Raw genomic sequence first — 21158 nt, forward strand, 5'->3', positions numbered from 1 at the left:
GTCATGGTGTATGTGTGTGTGTGTCTGTGTGTGTGTGTGTGTGTAGAGCGATTCAGAGTAAACTACTGGACCGATCTTTATGAAATTTTTCATGAGAGTTCCTGGGTAGGATATCCCCAGACATTTTTTTCATTTTTTCGATAAATGTCTTTGATGACGTCATATCCGGCATTTTGTAAAAGTTGAGGCGGCACTGTCACACCCTCATTATTCAATCAAATTGATCGAAATTTTGGCCAAGCAATCTTCTACAAAGGCCGGACTTTGGGATTGCATTTCAGCTTGGAGGCTTAAAAATTAATTAATGACTTTGGTCATTAAAAATCTGAAAATTGTAATTAAAATTATTTGTTTATAAAACGATCCAAAATTACGTTTATCGTGTTCTTCATCATTTTCTGATTCCAACAACATATAAATATGTTACATTCGGATTAAAGCTCTGAAAATTAAAAATATAAAAATTATGATTAAAATTAAATTTCTGAAATCGATTTAAAAACAATTTCATCTTATTCCTTGTCCGTTCCTGATTCCAAAATCATATAGATATGATATGTTTGGATTAAAAACACATTCAGAGAGTTAAAAAGAATAGAGATATAGAAAAGCGTGCTATCCTCCTCAGCGCAACCGCTACCGCGCTTTTCTGCATTGTTAATTTCACTGCCTTTGCCACGAGCGGTGGCCAGACAATGCTACGAGTGTACGGTCTTGCGGAAAAAATGCAATGCGTTCAGTTTCATTCTGTGAGTTCGACTGAGCTTGACTAAATGTTGTATTTTCGCCTTACGCGACTTGTTTAAATAATGTACAGGGAAAGCTGGAGACATTCAAAAACAAAAACACAATTGATATTTTCCAGCCAAGGCAGTTTAATTGACAACCCAAAGAATAACAGAAATACCTTTAAACGCACGACTTAAAAGAACCCCTTCACCCTAAGTTGAAATGTACAAGTTAACTGTGTCACACACACGCCTCTCTGTGTCTCTGTGTCTCTCTCTCTCTCTGTAAATAAATATAAATTATATAAATTGTATTGTAATTAACTTAACTTCTATTTCTTCTTGTTATTAATCGAGTTACCCTCAATGGGCGAGGGCCGGACGAAAAAAAGCATGTATACTTTGCTTATTAAGTTCAAAGCTCTCTCTCTCTCTCTCTCTGTAAATAAATATAAATTATATAAATTGTATTGTAATTAACTTAACTTCTATTTCTTCTTGTTATTAATCGAGTTACCCTCAATGGGCGAGGGCCGGACGAAAAAAAGCATGTATACTTTGCTTATTCTGTTACCCTCGAAAAATAAATAAAGTTCAAATCTCTCTCTCTCTCTCTCTCTCTCTCTCTCTCTCTCTCTCTCTCTCTCTCTCTCTCTCTCTAAGTCTCTCTCTCTCTCTCTCTCTCTCTCAGAAGAAGAATGTAAGTATAACACCATGTGTGCCCAAACAAAAAAATAAAAGAGTGTACATATTTAGCCTATCAGTACTGGCAGAAAGGTTCTCACAGAAAACATCTTGAGGTCCATTGCACGTATGTTGCAGGTGCTCTTAAATTATACTCAAAATCAGTTCCAAGATTATCGCAACAAAAAATAAATAAGGGGTACAGACATTCTGCGCATGTATCACAGTGTTATACATGATTCAATTATGAAACAAATGTTGCACCTAGCAATAACAAGAAGAAAAAAACACAATCGAACAGCACTAACGTTCGCCTGGAGCATACAAATTTGGTGCAACTCTTTCATGCATCACTCACACAGAGGCAGTAACACAAACACGCACACGCACACACACACACGACAAAGAGACACACTCTAAAGAATAAAGTTTAACGACCGAAGTGCCTCGATCAGTGTACACAGACCCCACATTCATAATGAAGTTTTGTCAATTTTCAGCTAATTCTCTCCACAATAACGAGAATTATACCATTATTTTGAAACATACTGGAGCTTGAACAGCATCAAACAAACAACCTTAACCCTTGTGTGCACTGTGTTAAAGCTAATGGCACAATAACATGGGTGCATGAGGGGTCCAAAAGCTATGCCCGATTGTCTAATTACAGTACACATTTCTCTCTCTCTCTCTCTCTCTCTCTCTCTCTCTCTCTCTCTCTCACACACACTCTCTCTCTCTCTCTCTCTCTCTCTCTCTCTCTCTCTCTCTCTCTCTCTCTCTCTCTCTCTCTCTCTCTCTCTCTCTCTCTCTCTCTCTCTCCATATTGTAAGAAAAGGCCCAGTCTTAAATTCTAATCTTTGTCAAATAAAGTGCTGTTCCGTTAAGCTCTCTTTCTCTCTAGCACAGCAAAATTAAACTGCACAAACGCATTTAAACATGGTTTGGGATGAACAGGGTAAAATGGAAGCATCCGGTTAACAGGTCTAATGCTTCCATTTTTCTTTGGTTCCTGACTAAACATATTACAATGCAAGGGAAAGAATGAGAGTAAAGGGGAAAGCTTCTCCAGCTGCAAAACACTGCTTATCTCCCTTCTGGAAGTTTTTACATATAATGAATGGGCGGGGATATAGCTCAGTTGGTAGCGCGCTGGATTTGTGTTCAGTTGGCCGCTGTCAGCGTGAGTTCGATCCCAGGTTCGGCGGAAATTTATTTCACAGAGTCAACTTTGTGTGCAGACTCTCTTCGGTGTCCGAACCTCCCCCCGTGTACACTACATTGGGTGTGCACGTTAAAGATCCCACGATTGACAAAAGGGTCTTTCCTGGCAAAATTGCTTAGGCACAGTTAATAATTGTCTACCTATACCCGTGTGACTTGGAATAATAGGCCGTGAAAGGTAAATATGCGCCGAAATGGCTGCAATCTACTGGCCGTATAAAATTTCATCTCACACGGCATCACTGCAGAGCGCCTAGAACTGTACCCACGGAATATGCGCGATATAAAGACTCATTGATTGATTGATTGATTGAAAAAGGAGTCATCAATCAACACGACAATACTGTCTTCTGATGTAAATGTGTAACCATTCAAAAATACATTAGAGCAACATTGGAGAGTAAAGTTAACACATTGCAGGGAGGGCGCTGCTAGGTTCCCAGCTGGGTCAAAATGCAAGAACCCGTTATGGGGCAGTCACACACGTAATTCAATCGTGAGAGTTACCCTGTCACACGAGCGACTGAGTCGTGGAAAATAGTTACGACAAGTCTGCGACTCACGTCTCATGCGATTCCCTCGTAGCTTTGAGCTTTAGAACTTGTTCTATTCCTGCGACCCAGTCATAAGTCAATCGCAGGGGCAGAGCCAATCAGAACGCGTCGATGTGGCCTTCACGTCGTGACGTAAAAAAATGGCGGACAGCGTCTCTGTCGATTCAAAACTTTTTGGAAGAACAGTTTCTTACTCAGATATAAAGGAGACGTTTTAGGCGTGTACAGTGGTCGGGAACCATTAATTGCAAGTGTCTTTTGTTTGTTTGTTTAATGCCCGGCTGACCACGAAGGGCCATATCAGGGCGGTGCTGGTTTGACATATAACGTGCGCCACACAGAAGTCGCAGCACAGGCTTCATGTCTCACCCAGTCACATTATTCTGACACCGGACCAACCAGTCCTAGCACTAACCCCATAATGTCAGACGCCAGGCGGAGCAGCCACTAGATTGCCAATTTTAAAGTCTTAGGTATGGCCCGGCCGGGGTATTGCAAGTGTCTGGGAACTTTATTTCTCGCAAAGGCGTAATACTGAAAGATATTTTTCAGAAAGGTAGAGCCATGTTCGAACATTAGCGTCTTCTCTCGAAAAGCGCGTTTGCCGTGTTCACTGTGACACGTCATTTCCGGCCCGCTCGCGTGGAGTTATCGTTAGTCAATCGTTCGTTTATTGTTCATCGTGTGACGGGTCAATGGCCTATGATGTGATGTGCGATCGGCTTAAGATTGAATCGCGCGATTGAATCTCAACGATTGAATCGCGTGTGTGACTTTAACTTTAGGGTCCATGGGGCAAAGCCTCCAAACAAAAAGAGCATTTTAGTGCTTTTGACACAATTTGAAGCCACTACCTGCAAGGAAATGCAATTAAATCTACACATTTTCACAATTTTCCACCTTACAGTTAGAGTGCCATTTTATTTTTTTAATAAATAAACCATTTTCAAATTCCAAAATTACCAACTTCTAATTCATTCTGCCTCTACACACTTAAATCAAACTAGACTTTCTAAATACAAACCGAACATGGAACATATGCTCTGCCACTCCTGGATTTCTATCATAATTCAGAAACCCATTTAAAAACTGAGACATTGGATAATATTATTATGACACAAAAAACTATGCACAGTTAGCAGCCTCAAAAACAGAAATAAAGTAATGATGCCATTTTCAGCAGTCACTTTTTTCAGGTAAGGACTGGCTGTATAAGAGCACCTGTTTGTTAAACAACTGTACCATCATCTTTGTAAATTGTAAATTTAAAAATTCATCTAAATATCTCTACCTACCCCAGTGCAGTCACACACATGCAGACACATATTTTTTAATTTAAAATTTATGACACATTATTATGTGTGATCTGAACAATTTTGAGCAATTACTTGATTGGCTGATAACCATGAAAACTGCACTTGCGTCACAAATTCGAAAGATAAAGACGTCTTACTGTGTGAACAGCTGGCAGAAATAAATACATCACAATCCGACAAATTATTTTTATCAACAAATAAATTGCTTCATTTAGCCATTGATTTTTGTATTGACAGTCCCCCCGAAAACAGAGTATGTCATTCATACACAAGCAAACCTTCTCATATTATCAGTTGTACACGCAGTCACTTCATCCATGCACAAACCCTGCCTACGACCTCTATCATCACCTTCCAACAGACAAATCTTTCCGTCGCATTTTCTCCGACAACACTTTCTCCACGGTTTTCCTGTCCAGACGCCTGCCTCTGCTTTTTTCTAAGAAATCCTTCAAATTTTTCACCTCTGAGATTTCAGACTGTATATCCTCTACCCTTTTCCTCAAAATCTTCATCACTGCCGCATGATAATGAGATGGCTTGGACCGAGTCTGGTTCGAATGCAACGCACTCAAATGTGTCCGAAGTCTCTGCGATTTGGAGCGTAATGCTTGCAAGGTGTGTCGGCAAAGCTCAAGGTTTTCCTGCACACAGGTGGCAGAACAGACGTCTGCAGCCAGGTGAAGACGTGTGGTAAATGTCGCGTGTTGCAGCACAAAGCGAATCAGATTTGGAAGTGATGGCTCAATGTTGTCAGGAAATGCCACACTGTCAGCTTCTCTGAAATTGTAAAAAAAGTCAAAATGCAAGTTATGGAAAGATGTGCCTTCTGACTCTCAGTTTGAATAATACATTGTGTAACCATGTTTGTCTCTCCTTATGAGAAGATGGTATGAAAAATACCACAAAAGAAGAGCTTTGAAAGCTAGTTATCCAGAAAGAAGCAGTTGCGTTGTTGCACAAAGAAAAATGTAAAATTCAAAATAACAGGAGGGTCTGGTTACATATATGAATAAATCTAATCATTCCAAAACAAGCAAACAAACAAAAACACCACACAATAACCAGGGCGGGGATGTAGCTCAGTCGGTAGCGCGCTGGATTTCTATCCAGTTGGCCGCTGTCAACGTGAGTTCGTCCCCACATTCGGCGAGAGATTTATTTCTCAGAGTCAACTTTGTGTGCAGACTCTCCTCGGTATCCGAACACCCCTGTGTGTACACGCAAGCACAAGACCAAGTGCGCACAAAAAAGATCCATGTCAGAGTTCGGTGGGTTATAGAAACACGAAAATACCCAGCATGCTTCCTCCGAAAGCGGCGTATGGCTGCCTAAATGGCGGAGTAAAAACGGTCATACACGTAAAAGCCGTGGGAGTTTCAGCCCATCAACGAACAAACAAACCACACAATAACCATAAAGCTTGAAAATGTATAAATAATGACCTGATACTCTATGACTTGCTGAAATTCGTTATATAGAACCCTGACCACAAAACATTTCTAATACAGTTGAACCCCCCTCGCATCACCAACCCACCTACCCAACGTAAGACTTCCCCCTTTGAAGATCTTGTTTTCTAGGAGGGGTTTTTGTCTCCTGTAAATGTCCCTCCATTTTCAAAAGTCTCTCCCTTTTAAGACCTGCATGCTTTTCTCAGGTCTTGAAATAGGGGTTTCACCAGACACCATCCGCTGTCCTATATCTATATATATACGACTTGTGTCTGTGTCTGTGTGTGTGTGTGTGTCTGTGTGTTCGCGATGCACGCCCAAGGTTCTCGATGGATCTGTTTCAAATTTGGTGGCCATATTCAGGTACACCCCGGACACAACCTGGTCGATGAGATATTTCAACACGTGCTCTCAGCGCGCAGCGCTGAACCGATTTTGGTTTTTCTGTTCATCTTCCCAGATCCATTCCCACTAACTCTTCCTTATCTTCTCCAGTGTTTTGCGTTTATCTCCCTTCCTTCGTGTGGCGTCAATCCATATTCCCATTTCTATTTTTAGAAGGTCACTGTCGACAACGCTCAATCCATATTCCCGTTATACTATTTTTAGAAGGTCACTGTCCCGACGAAGCCGGATATTACTCTTCCTTATCTTCTCCAGTGTTTTGCGCGTTTATCTCCCTTCCTTCGTGCTTCCTTATCTTCTCCAGTGTTTTGCACGTTTATCTCCCTTCCTTCGTGCGGTGCGCCGGCTTCGGGTCCCCGGCACAGCCGGGTATTCGGCTCGACTTCTTCCCGGCGAAGCCGTGGCCGGCGAAGCGGGTATTCATCTAGCAATATATATATATATTAAGTGAAAACAATTAGGAACATGTCTGTGTCATACACACCTGTAAGCAGGAAAGAAGATAATTGTAGGATAAGACTCCATGCTGAACTCCCAGGGTAAGTCGTTAGTTTCTCCATTTATTCTGAAAAACCAAAATATGTATGCATTAGCTAATCAAACACACATACACACACACGCAAATACACACACACACACACACAAACACACACACACACACACGCAAACACTCATACACACACACGCAAACACACACACACACTCACACACACACACAGAAACACGGTGACAACCTCTGCATGCTGGTCCTCATACCTGGCAAAAGTGATATTTGGTGAGGTGTGGAAGTAGTGGGCCAGGTGCAGAAAGGTGTGACTGACCGCCAAACAGAATCCGCACCAACCTGCATACACCAGTATCACCACATCCTGCACACCAATACATATCACACAGTCTCAGCTATCAAACCTTAAGTTTTTTACTGATGAAACTCAAATGAGTTAATGACTCAACAACAAAAACAAGTAAATGCTTATACGACTCACCTCCGGCAGCTGAATGTATTATTAATAAAATTAATTAGTTGTTCTGTCGAGCTCTTCATATGTCATCATCTTCTGATAAAAACAGAGGATGGAGAAAAAAAACCACAAATGAACTATGCGCGGCTGACAGCAATATCTTCATGTAGGACTCAGATTATGAAGAACAGGACAAATGTTCTGACTCTGAACTTCACATAACTCATTAACTGTTTTCATATTTTTCCTCGTTTCAAATCTAATTCTTAAAATTTCATCAGTTTTAAAAACCGAAGAACTAGCAAATAAAACCGGACTCTACCTACTGACAGTACTTACTTGACGATCTCTAACCTTCCTAAGTTCTCTGTTCTGTTCAACTGAACGAAAAGGCCTCGAGTCTAAAACCTGACGGTTTCTCAATACTAAAGCATTGTTATGTGGTGTACATATATAATCACTACGCCTGATATCGCAAAAGTAATTTCACAATTACTGGAGGACAATATCACTGTACAGTATACCTGGGAAATACTTTTTCAAATGAACCAAAAAACATTCAATTCCAAGCGTTCGATCATTTATTAACCCATCTCAAACTCACCAGCACCCTTACACTAGCCAAACCATATCTTTAAACAGAACAGGAATGCTTACCTTTGGCTGACTGACAGCTGCTTGAAAAGTGTCAGTGGTAAGCTCAGTCACACACAGAGAGGGTGTGGATCCGCAGGCTTCCTGTCTGTCTGAAGAAACTGTGCGCAAATGTCGTGGCAAGAATCCTTTTGTGAAATTCAGCACGAAGGACGCTGAAACAAGATCCTGTATCAGAAGTTATCAGATTCTGTAGTCCAGGCATTAAACCCGTGTAAGAAGTCTTGACACAGTAACATTCTGTTACCCCAGACAACGTGACATCCCAAACCCCCACAGTGAAGTTTAACTTTAAGATACATGTACCTATTTTACTTTCAATAATACACTCAAACAGTGAAATATTAAGAGACAAACACCATACCATCAATCAATCAATCAATCATTGATGATTGAATCAATCAAAAGCATGTTAACCTAAATGTTATTTCTCACACAAGAACCAAAGTAAGCATACCTGTCGTCTTCTTTGAAAACTTTTCCTGTAGTATCACCTGCTTTTCATTCTGAAAAAAAAGAACATTTAAAACAGTTTGCGTAATAATAATATACAATCAATGCTGATAACTGCAAGTGCAACAAGATTGTTTGGGGGTTGAATTTTTTTTCCCCCCCAATGCAGTTGATAGTTGTAATATGAACCATATCCTTCATACCTCAAAAACAGATGAACAAAGATGCAGTGGGAGTATGGTAAAGGTTTAAAGACACAAAAAAGAGAGACAACTATTACTGACTAGTGATGGAGTGAGAATGAAAAGAAATTATCAATAAACATGGGGTCTTCTTCTTTTTCTGCGTTCATGGGCTGAAACTCCCTTGTACACTTGTGTTTATTGCACGAATGGGTTTTTATGTTTATGACCGTTTTTACCCCGCCATTTTAGGCAGCCATACGCCGCTTTCGAGGGAAGCACGCTGTGTAGTTTCTTGTTTCTATTACCCATCAAACTCTGACATCTATTACAGGATATTTTCCGTGCAGACGTGGTCTTGTGCTTGCGTGTACACACGAAGCAGGATTTATAGGCACTAGCAGGTCTGCACATAAGTTGACCTGGGAGATCAGAAAAATCTCCACCCTTATCCCAACAGGCGCGGCCTGGATTCAAACACGCGACTTTCGGCATGGGAGGCCGGCGTCTTAAACACCAGGCCATTACGCTCGCCGAAACATAGGGATCAAAATGAGAGACAAGTTCAGCTAAAACATTTAACGAGGACAGGAAAAAGATGGCTACAGACTAACAGAGTTAGAAATATATTTAATGCTACAAAGAAAAAAGAAGACAACATGTAAATGGCAATGGTATCATTAAGCAAAGACAAACAGGCAAAATCAATACTAAAAATACTTCCACATACCTCCTTGTCAAAACCCACTACCACAGGAGAGAGATGAGCTTGAGATACGTCCAGACCTAAACTTTTTGCAATCATCCAGTGGTTCTGCGAGTCTAATGTGAAGAAACTCAAGGTCTGATTTACCCGACACCCGTGACCAGTAAACTCCCATGGCAAGGATGTGCTGGCAAAGTCAGGAATGATAGCGCTGGGGTAGGCCTGCTGGCTTTTTTGGAAGGTGAGCCTACCGCACAGCTTGCGTGGAAGATTCTCCAAGCTTTCTATCACATAGCGGTCCGTTGGCCTTCGACCCTCTGATCCCCAGCTGGGTATGATGGTTGAAGAGAACGGGGGTGTCAGAAATTCAGTGTAGGACACATTTTTGTTGCACCACTTACAGCATACGGAGGTATAGGAAGACACGTCGTAGGAGGCAATGGAGTTCTGGCAAGAATTGGACGGAAGAGGAGGCTGTACCGAGTAGTTATCCACCACATTACTTTTCTCAAAAGAACACACAGAAGATCGCTGAGGGCCAGAGCGAAACTGACAAATCTCACACACGTTGAGTTTGGATTCCCGAAGGCAATGGCTGCAGTTGTGACAAGTGGAAATACAGCACCTGAAGGTGTCTGTGTGAAAGAGACGGCCTTTCTTGTACTCCTTACAGAAGTTGAGGATCTTGGCATGTTTGATGATGTTGTAAATAGACCGGGTTAGCCAGCGCCTTGAGAAATCTGCAGCCATCTTGTCTCCAGGGCACTGGTTGTAGCGAAGAGCAAGGTCCTTGAACTGAAAATAAAGTTCATAACAGATATTCAGTAAAGCTTTCGCTATGATGTCAAACTTGCAGATCCCATTTCACCGCTACAGACCCTCTTGGCTGTACAATTACCATTAGCAATGAATCAACACAAACACACACACACACACAAACACACACACACAAACACACACACACACACACACACACACACACACCTGTTGTCCCTCAACAATAAATATTTCCCAACATGCATGTACAAACACACAGAGTCACACACTCCATACCGACAACAAATAAGCGTTCGATGTTGTTGAACTTACCACAGCCACAGTTTGGCTGGCCGAGGAGAGTGGAGAAGCCCTGTGGAACATGATGACGGCAGGACCCTTGTTAATCTCCTGGGACAGCATGAGACTCTTCATCCCCAGCGGCACAAGCCAGCGCACAGGAAGCTACAAAGGACCAAGATTTAGACACGGTCAGCACACACCTGTTAACTTAATTTCATTGGCAAAAAAGTCTTCAACCTTAACTTCCATGGCCATAAAAGTCAAAAGTGTTCAATAAAAATACAGTATATCAGTACTGCAGGGATGTTGCTACAAATTCATACCTATAGGACAAATGTCCTGAGTTCTTCAGCATCAATAGGACATTTGACCGCTTTCACAAAGTTTAATAGGACATTATGAATTTGCGCCAAACAGCTTATAACACATTCCATGGAATTGTTCCAAAGTCATGCGCCCACACACACACGCACACACACACCCACACGCGCGCGCTGTAGAACACACACATAATATAGTAAATAGATCAACACAGTGTGCGTATAATGTTGTATTTGTTTAGTTTCAAAGAAACCACAAAAAAGAAACCAACATGAACAACTTCAGAGCTCTTACTTTGATTACAAACTGCATGATTTGGATAAAAGTTGAAAAACAAAATGATCGGTTTGATCTAATGAAATACTGAGAAGATGAAAACAAATGATCATTAATAATGGGTTGCATTTTCATGACTAGAAGATATTCATGACTAGAGGTCGACAGAATATATGAAAAAAAGAACAGGTAACTGCATCATTGGAGCTGTTGACTAAGTGCTTCGTCTCGTATCGAAAACAAAAGCAGACGACAAATTTAGTCAGTTGGAGTTGTCTCCCGTACTCCTGTAGCATGCACTGATCTATTCTAAAAATAATCCACTATTTTTAGATCAGTGCGCTGCACCGAGACGGTTATAAATACCCAAACGGCGCATACCGCAAACGGTTCGGGAATTCCCGACAAATGAAAAGATCCGCACGTGGCACTGGCAACTTCAGTGTCAGCTGAACACGAGAGCGTTCGGTCTTTTAGAAGATTTGTATCTTGAAATGAAAAGTAACGAATATCGCGCTGTCCGAAGGAATGGAGTACATATCGGACAATCGCGCTGTCCGAAGGAATGGAGTACATATCGGACAATGACCACGTTCAGGCTAAAACGATAGGACATCTGACCGACATGCGGCAATGTGAATCGGACATTTGGGGATTTTCATCAATAAATGTCCGATGTCCGACGCCTAACGACATCCCTGGTACTGCTATGCTATTTATTTAGGTTCTATTGATATTAATTGTGGTCCACAGCCCACACAATTTCTATAGCTTCTGCAAGCTGATCTTTCGAATTCTATGCAAGTTTACAATTACATTCCAATGATATGCAAAGTGGTACCTTGAAAATGCAAGGCTGAAAGACAGCTTACTTACTAATGATTAGGTACACTGCCATAGATTTATCAAGGCTTGCACAGGGCCCGAATTGAAGATTTTTTGGAGATTTTTTTACCTAAAATGACCCCCCCCCCCCCCCCCCCCCCCCTCAAGAAGATTGAGCAACTAAATTATGCCTTCACCAACATTCTGAAACAAGCAAAACACAGACAGAAAACAAGAAAACTGACAATCTTGTGTTATTTGGCCTAAAAGTGCCATTCCCACTTCCAGGAATACCTGGATTCTTTGTCACTGAATGGCTGACCACGTTCAACAATGTCGCTTCGAGACATTATTTCAAATCTAGAGCCACAAAACACCGGCACAAAGCATGCTCGCGCGATGCCAGAGGAAGTGCGTGCTCAAGCAAACTGTCAAACCGATTGAGAATTGAACCGAACGGCGCACAATACGAAAGCTGGGACTGTTTGGGTTTACCGTTTGGGAATAACAGGTTTTTGCATTTCGGCGTACACCAAATCGAGTTCCGCGTACTGGAGATGTTATTTCGGCGTAAAGTACGCCGAACGGCTTACAATGCTAGGCCCTGACTATGAGTATGAGCATCCTTCAAATCTGACACATACTAAAAATCAACAGCCTGGCTTGTTGTTGTTGTGTAAAGTGTTCTTTACACACAGAACAAACAAAAAATTCTAATGTTTACCTGATGTCTGGTGGAGAAAATCCATCTCACCAGGTTTGTGGATGTAATATTATTTGGCAGGGGATATTTCTGGAAGAAAAACAACATGTTCAAGCACTCATAAGTTACTCAAGCTTAAACAGGTCTACTCATCAACAACCAAGCAAATAAACCAACAAAGTAAGAAAACTCATTTTCAAGACTTCTTAAAATAGTAAAATATTAAGTCACAAAAAGCTCCAAAAAATTGAGTGCTTTCCATTCCACACAACACATGTGTGCTGTTGATTATTCTGAAACACACACACCCTCCTCCACAGAAAAGTTGGCCTCTCCTTTAGAATTCATATACAGCATACAATGATACATACACACTTAGCGTGAGTGCACACACGCACATACACTCATACTGACTCACCAATGTGGAATTATTGATCCTGAGAAAGACAATGTCTGAAGACTGTTTCATGTGGCAATATAAAGCCAAAGTGTAATCTGTCACCACACCAAACTTCACAGGCTGGAAAGGATCTGAAAAACAATTTCAAAGAGCAATTAAACAAATGCAGGGAATAAGAAAGACTTTTTTTTTTAAATACAGGCTATTCTGATTGAAAGTGCAACTTTAACCTAGTGTAACACTTTCTACCCCACCTATGTTGACCAAGTTTTTTTTAGCCGAGACCAGCTGTGCTGCAGCAGGTCACTCAGAATTGTAGTAACTGTGTATCAACACGCTGGAATGCAGGCGTTAGTTCGACGTTACAGGAAGCGACTGAAGCTAACAGTCTGAGCGGATATATCCGTACCTGGTCAGATGGAGCCATATGAGTGGGTACGGATATATCTGTACCTGGGAGACAATGAGTTAAGTGACATCTACATTCTCTGATAAAAAAATTAAAAAATGAATAAAGACTTGCATTAAATTGTTAGCTTTGAGAGATTTTTGTCGCTTCAGAAGCTTTCAAAACAATGTCACACAAACAACTCCTGCTTCTATTTGACATACCAAAGCAGCCCTACAAATAATTCCTTTTTGTGAAGGAAGGCAGCCAATCATGGAACTTAAACTCTGAGCAAAGAAATTCTACAAATCTACAAAATCAAGTTCAAACTCACCATGCTCCACCACTCTCATTGAAGCATAGTAGAACTGCTTAAAACCTGGAGGATGCGGAGAATCGTTGAAATCAAAGTGTCCCACTACTACTGTCTGCAACACAAAAATCAAACACATCATGCATGAAAACACAAACTAACACAGACATCTACAAGCATAATCTGAAACAATCAATAATGCATGCCCCATTCAAAACAATCATGTACCTCACAAGTCATATTCATAAACACATGTAACACAAAATGAAGATACTTACATCGTGCTCTGTGAGGAAATCTTTCACCTGGTCGGCACTGGTCAACAAAGTGAGGGGATACACCAAGTCCTCCAGGAATTTCACCATAAACTCCGCCCTCTCTATGCCTGCACACATGTATAACACGAAATAGTCTACACCAACCGATAGATCTGTTGTGACGAGAAATTTCACATCAACCCGTCCCTGTGAAGCTGGCAAAATACTCAAATCGATCAACATTTTATTTTAAAACTGTTACAGTTTGTAAAGTACTTGCAGTGTCAGTCAACTTTATCTGTTTTAACTCATTTCATAACATCCATCCAAGCAAAATAAAAGTCACAAACAAACTTGAATGAGGTGTTTTAACATTTAAAAGAGGACCATACAAACCTTCAGGTTCTTGTACCTCAAAATTAATTGTTAACAAAACCCAGAGTAAAATAAGAGAGAGGGAAACACAATTCTCAGGTCTTATATCAACTTTATATGAGTTCACATTCCTCAGCCAAGCCACCTGAAAAACATGGTCGCCCTCCAAATACAGCAAGTGCCCACCATTTACTTGGTGCTACATCCGCGGGCAGACTATCTTCGGTAAAACCATAGACCATTTATCCTGGACCGCCAACTAGCTCTCTCTCCGCTCTTTCTCTCTATTACGAGGTAGCGGCCTCTCGCATTTAGGAACCTACGCTTACATGGCCTTTCAGAAATCAGGGGGATGTCATATCCGGTGTCGATTGTAAACATGGACGAAGTTGCCAAGGTAAGTTCTGAAAATGCTAAAATAAACTCAGCTAAAGTGCATATGGAACATGTTTTTCGATGAGTTTTGTTAAGTTTAGTTTGGAGTTTTGGAAAATCCAGTTCATTGTCACCTCCCATTGTCACAAATAACTGGAGCAGGCTTTCTTTTCACTGTCTTCGAATCGCTGGCCTTTCAAACCGAACGCTAAGCGCCCCTGAAAGTCGAGCGTCGTAACCTCGAAGGGTCACGTGACGAGTTGGCGGTCCAGGCTATTTGGTCTATGGTAAAACTAAAACTATGAACATAAACACTGGACTGACTTAAAAGTTAAAACTAAAGCAAACAACAATCTAACCACGGGAGAAAATTATAGTTGTTGGAGTTTCCCCTTAGTTAATCTCACTATAGATCTCATACATAGTTCAAAGTAAACCAACACTTGACATGCTCAGCAAGAAAAAGAGAACAATTCCATGACTTACCCATGTATCTGTAACCATCATTGTCTCTGTGGTAGGCGAAGAAGACAGGGTAGAGGAGAAACTTGTACTGTTTGCGACACATTCCCTCTGGGTACCAGCAGTTCACAGCCACAAATTTTACCTATAGTATAAAAGAAAGCACTGAACACGTTATTCAGTAAATACTAAATGATTACGACACTAAAGCCTACATTCATGTGTCCCACACAGAAGCTTCAAAACACCAAATTTTGAAACTCAATGCAGACAAATGACAATGTGAGACTAAATAAAACTGAACAACACTTTTCAACCTAGACTTTCATTATAATTTCCATGTGACCACAGATAACTATGGTAAGGATTTGATTTCCAATGCAAGTCCTTAACAGGGTCTACCAATAGTCAATCTACAAATTGCAATGCCAAGAAGAAACAAAGAAAGCCATAATCAAAAAACAAGAAAGGTAGGTTGTTGGAACGTTTGTTATTGACAAAACAATACATTCACAAATATATCGACCCAACAGTCTTTTAAGTGCACAGACAAACAATAACGAAAACTTATCTGGCTGATTTTTCCTTCCGCCTGCCACGAAGCCACAAGCGAATGAATTAATCAACTAATACATGACAAAGATGAGGTCTTCTTGGTGCAGCATTTCCACCAGAGGGCGCAGGTCACCCAGGTACAGGTCCAGGACTGACGACATTGCAGGAATTAATTCATTCATTCATTCGCTTGCGGCTTCGTGGCAGGCGGAAGGAAAAATCAGCCAGATAAGTTTTCGTTAGGCCCCCCCCAAAATAGGTGTGGTTACGGTAACATAGCCAAAAAAAATTGGGTAGGAAGGTAGGCAATCACTTTTTTCTTTTTAATTTTTTTTCTCTAATGTGTACAAATTAAACCTACTTGACAGGGAAACAAGTGTGCGACTCGGGCGCTTTCGCTGCGTTTTCTGCACTCGTTTTCTTGGGGGGTTTTTTGGTTTTTTTTGACAAATGTAATAAAAAGTTATACTAGGGTTGGCCCCTAAAAATAGGGTAGGTCGGGTTACCGTAACCACACTTTTTCTTTTTAGGCCTTATTGTTTGTCTGTGCACTTAAAAGACTGTTGGGTCGATATATTTGTGAATGTATTGTTTTGTCAATAACAAACGTTCCAACAACCTACCTTTCTTGTTTTTTGATTCTGAATTTTGGAACGTTGGCAGTCTCTTTGTTTTTGGATTTATTTTTTAAAGAAAGCCATAGTTACACTTCAGTTAAATTGTAAACAATCATAAAACACAGTTTGGCACCAATTAAAAAAGACATCAACAGAGACCAGAATTATCAATATCATCACCAAGCCAGAAACAATTTGTCAAACAGCAGCGCAAAACTTACCTGTCCATCCAAATACTGCGCAGCTCTCAAAAACTGGGACACTGCAGTATTTGACTTGGCACACCAAGGGGCATAATACATGACAAAGATGAGGTCTTCTTGGTGCAGCATTTCCACCAGAGGGCGCAGGTCACCCAGGTACAGGTCCAGGACTGACGACACTGCAGGAAACAGCGGCTCTGGCATCCTTGCTGGTATGACCAACGGCTTGCTCTTGAAGCTAAAAATAGTAAAATGCATAGTGCACCCATATGAAGTCCACAACAGTGTGATAGTGATACCAAGCAAGAAAACAGGCAATGACTGGTATAACTTCCCTTGGGACAAAAATTAGTCACAAACAAAACCATCTGCAGGTCATTTCTGTCGCTGCCAATTAACAATTTATAAAACTTTAAATACTGTCCACATTTCCAGATTTTTCAGAAAGGCAGTTCTCTAAAACATTGTCGAAGTAGGCATAGTCAAAGTAATATTGTTATACTTATACATGCCAAATTTATCTGATCAGAATGCTTAAAAAGTGTAAATATCATGTTTGTGTTATATTAATTGATAGACGATCTACGCCAGCGGTTTAACATTCTACTGTATGTGCCTTACATTTACAACAACAAGTTATAGAACTGTTACAGTTCTCAAAGAGATCTGGTTGTAAGCGCTACAAAATCATAATGCTATCACTGATAATTCCTAGAATTTTGTTTACATTTTTAAAAATTCTGCTTGAACTTGAAGTGGGAATCAGTGAGCATATGTAGTCATTAACTGATCAAGTAAAGTTTGTTTACATTTTGCTCCAACTTTGACATCACATTCCTCTAATCCGAGGCCTCTGTCAACAATGCCTAAAGTCGAAGAAATGGCCGCATATGGGACTGGGTGGCCGAGTGGTAACGCACTTGCGCTCGGAATCGAGAGGTTGCGTGTTCGACCCTGGGTCAGGCCGCTATTTTCTCCCCCCTTTCCTAACCTAGATGGTGGGTTCAAGTGCTAGTCTTTCGGATGAGACGAAAAACCGAGGTCCCTTCGTGTACACTATATTGGGGTGTGCACGTTAAAGATCCCACGATTGACAAAAGGGTCTTTCCTGGCAAAATTGTATAGGCATAGATAAAAATGTCCATCAAATACCCGTGTGACTTGGAATAAAGGCCGCGAAAGGTGAATGCTCGCCTAACAGGCTTGAGGTTTGCTGGTCGATGTGAATGCGTTATATATTGTGTGTAAAAAATGTTTGTTTGTCTGTCTGTCTGTAAAAAAATTCCATTTCACACGGCAGAAATTAATATGTAAAGCGCGGAGAGCACAGTTAATTGTGGTTCGCGCTATATAAGCTCACCATAATAATAATAATAATAATAACGACAAGGGTTTTATTCAAGGTGATAAATAGGTTTACTTTCAATTTTTGACGAAAATATTGAAATTGTAAAGAAAGATCATCTGATTCTGAGGAGAAACCTAAACAATACTCATTACTGAAAGTGACTGACTGAACAACCAGTTGCAATGTGTTGGAGTGGCAGCATCAGCAAGCAGGACAGGGATAGATTAGAGAAGTTTATTAAGAAAGCAGGTGGGGTAGTTGGGAGGAAGCAGGACACTTTTGCATCAACGCAGGAACGACGACTGACTGACAGGCTACAGAAGATTTTGACACGCACCCACTCAGACCTGAACTTGACAGCAGGCAAATAGACAGAAGCTTAAGATTTAGACAGCCATACACAAGAACCACACGCTACAGAAACTCATTCATTCCATCTGCAATTCACATCTTCAACTCTCAGGTGGGGCGCTAGGTGCTGGTGCTGTCGCTCTGACAACGGCATAATCTTTACATCCTTTTATCAGTTGTTTTTCTCTGTTGTTAGTTATAATTGACTTATAGGATACAAATGTGAGAAGATAATGTGGCTAAAGTGTGATAAGGTGATAACGTGATATAATTTTTAAACAGGCAATGCATTGCTTCTATTTGTAGGCTTATTTTAGTAAGTGTGTGGGTACAATGTTTGCGTGTAACGATATGATGTGAATATGCGATGTGAATGTTACTACATGCATGGTTGATTGATTGATTAATTGATTGATTTTACAGACACACAGTCAAGCTTGTAATTTCTCTTTTAGAGATGAATAAAGATTATTGTAATTGTATTGTATTGTAATATATATGTTCAGGGACTTTGATCCTCCTTGTGTAAAAACTCAAATATGAGGCACGTAGACAGCTTTTTTCTTTGCAGAAAAATATCAATCAGTAAGAAAAACTCGTTGGCAGAAAAGCCAAAATCAAAACAATGTTAACAAAACAAAGTACAAACTTGCCAGCAAGTACACTCTTCGGTGTTGAACAGAATTATTCAAACACACGCAAACAACAAAACACACCAAAGACAGGCTGCAGTTTCCAACATTGGGGCGATGGGGACAAAGTGTCTGTCATTTATGAAAGAAAAGGCAGCATATAACTCGTGTTGCTGATTCAGTGATTGATTTTTCTACCATAGGCAGTGACCTCCCTTGCAGTACACAATTTCATCACAATGCACAAAAGTTTCCAAAATACAGCCACGCCTCGCGAAATGTCTACCTCGGAAATTACACTTGGATCATCTTGAACATTATACCTTGAGCCATAGTTGGTGAGAAATGTCACAAACACAGACAGCAATATGAAGCATAGCTCCGGATGCTTCGCCATTACACGCAAAACTGCGTTCTGGCGATGGACCTCTCGTGTTATGCCATGTGCTAGTATCTCATCCGCCATTGGTCGTACACCACGTCACTTCTCGCGACTGCACGTGATTTGATAGGGGCAGATGTGTCGTCTGCAACACTCGATGTGGCACTTGATCTTGACTTTGATGACACAGCCTGTCAACACACAAGAGAAACGACGTGAATCTGTCACATATTAGTACAGTGTGACCTTGTGACGGTAACATAAACCTTATAACCCTAGGCCTTGTGACTTTTCATTATGTGGAAAAACAGCTGCATTTACCACATCAGTGACCAGAATGGTGTGTTTCAGCATTATCACTGAGTGAAACTGAGCCAGTCCCCGGCCATAGCCGGTCCAAACTGACCATCAATTTCCTCCAGGCCACCATCTCCGACCCCCCTCCTCAAATAAAAAACAACAACAGAAGACAAAAAAGATGTGCAGCAAAATAAGTCCCACAGAGACAATTTTCGTTTCTGCTCAGTGTTTTGCGGGTGTTACTTTTGTTCCCTTTGTTTCTTTTTTTCTGTCACAATGTTGTGTATAGTGACCACAAACATGATCAGTAATAGGTCTAGTAACTAGTTTACTGTTGTTGGTGGTGGTGGTGCCGAGTGCGTGTTGTTGTTGTTGTTGTTGTTGTACAGGGGTGGGACTCTCACTTGTGATGAAAAAAGAGGAAATCCCTTTTCTCTAGGGGGGTTCGGGGGCATGCTCCCCCGACATTTGTTTAAATGGTACATGAAAATCTGTGCAGTTTGGTGCATTCTGAGACTAAAATTCAACTCATTTGGATCAGGCCTAAAAAAAAAAAGGCACTCTCCTCACTCCCCCCCCCCCCCCCAAAAAAAAACCCACCACAAAACACACTTTTACACACCAATTGTAACATTGTAATGGTGCATACTTACGTAATAAACCATGTATCCATGATCCAACACTGGCAATAGTATGATTCAATGCATTGAAACTCAAAATTACTATTAGTTATCAGGAGTTTTCAATTTCAGTCAGCACAATTTAACTCTCAAGCCTCCAGTGTTCTGTTCCATCTTCCCTTCTCTCCATATCATTCAGTCAACAAGTTATAGATACTGTGATGAAATGGGACGCGGAAAAAATAGATTTACTCGAGCAGAATTCGTAAGTTGTGTCCGCGGAAATCCGCGGATTCGCGGAAAAGTCCCCCCCCTGAAACAGTCAGTGTGGCTCACTGTCTCAAATCTGGCCAGGCTGAGAAAAAATTCTTCTTCGCTTGCAAGAACATGGCAAGGCAATGACTATAATGATTATTTTCTTATGTAAGTTCATTATCTGTATCATAAGTGTTTGTCACGTCTGTCTGTCCAATTTAAAGACCATTGATTACCGTGATTACAATGTTTTGTATTGTCATTGATTACCGTGATTACAATGTTTTGTATTGTCATAGATTAAACGTTTCAATAACTTGTTTTTTGAGACTGAATTTTGGAACGTTAGCAGTCTTCTGTTTTTGAATTTTTTTCTCTCTAAAGATGTAAAACTGTTATAGCTGTTCAAACATTACTTCAGAAAAGCATTGATGAGGTCTCTGCCCGATTGGTGTAAGACAAATATCCATTGTAAATCACACAAGCAAGGACAAATTAAAGTGTGGTAATTACCACACAACAAAAACACCAACTTGCCCCATTAGTTCTTAAAGTCTCTTTAGATACCTAACGGGGAAAAAAAGTTAAAACAAACTAAACAAACATCGCACGCACTGCGACGCATGCACGCACGTCCGCACGTACTGACACACACACGCACGCCCGCATGGACACACACACTGCGGACACGCGCCCAACAGACAGATACACAGACACACACACACACACACACACACACTGACACACACACATACACACACACTGACACACACACACACACACATAACGTGGCGCCGGTACACACACACATACACTGAC

At 40.9% G+C, this 21158-nt stretch overlaps 1 protein-coding gene across 1 annotated transcript; it reads right to left on the reverse strand.

Annotated features, from left to right (window-relative positions):
* Positions 1–851: 851 nt before the first annotated feature.
* On the reverse strand, positions 852–19732 carry LOC138959560 (thioredoxin domain-containing protein 11-like). Its single transcript, XM_070331092.1, has 14 exons — positions 19106–19732; positions 16470–16689; positions 15101–15221; positions 13886–13992; positions 13629–13722; positions 12925–13037; positions 12528–12596; positions 10412–10543; positions 9347–10117; positions 8439–8487; positions 7985–8136; positions 7122–7234; positions 6850–6930; positions 852–5286 (listed from the first exon to the last, which is right to left on the reverse strand). Exons 1-14 carry the CDS (start codon positions 19246–19248, stop codon positions 4854–4856), a joined length of 2598 nt encoding a protein of 865 aa, XP_070187193.1. The 5' UTR covers positions 19249–19732; the 3' UTR covers positions 852–4853.
* Positions 19733–21158: the final 1426 nt, after the last annotated feature.

The sequence above is a fragment of the Littorina saxatilis genome, linkage group LG2, assembly GCF_037325665.1.
Source record: "Littorina saxatilis isolate snail1 linkage group LG2, US_GU_Lsax_2.0, whole genome shotgun sequence".
NCBI classification, from domain to species: Eukaryota; Metazoa; Mollusca; class Gastropoda; order Littorinimorpha; family Littorinidae; genus Littorina; species Littorina saxatilis.

Coding starts and splice junctions, on each gene's coding strand:
- LOC138959560 (XM_070331092.1), bottom strand. CDS start 19,248: ATGGCGGATGAGATACTAGCACATGGCATAACACGAGAGGTCCATCGC. Junction 10,544..12,527: donor TTTTCTCCACCAGACATCAG/GTAAACATTAGA, acceptor GGTCCTTTGTAG/CTTCCTGTGCGCTGGCTTGT. Junction 5,287..6,849: donor ATCTTCTTTCCTGCTTACAG/GTGTGTATGACA, acceptor TTACAATTTCAG/AGAAGCTGACAGTGTGGCAT.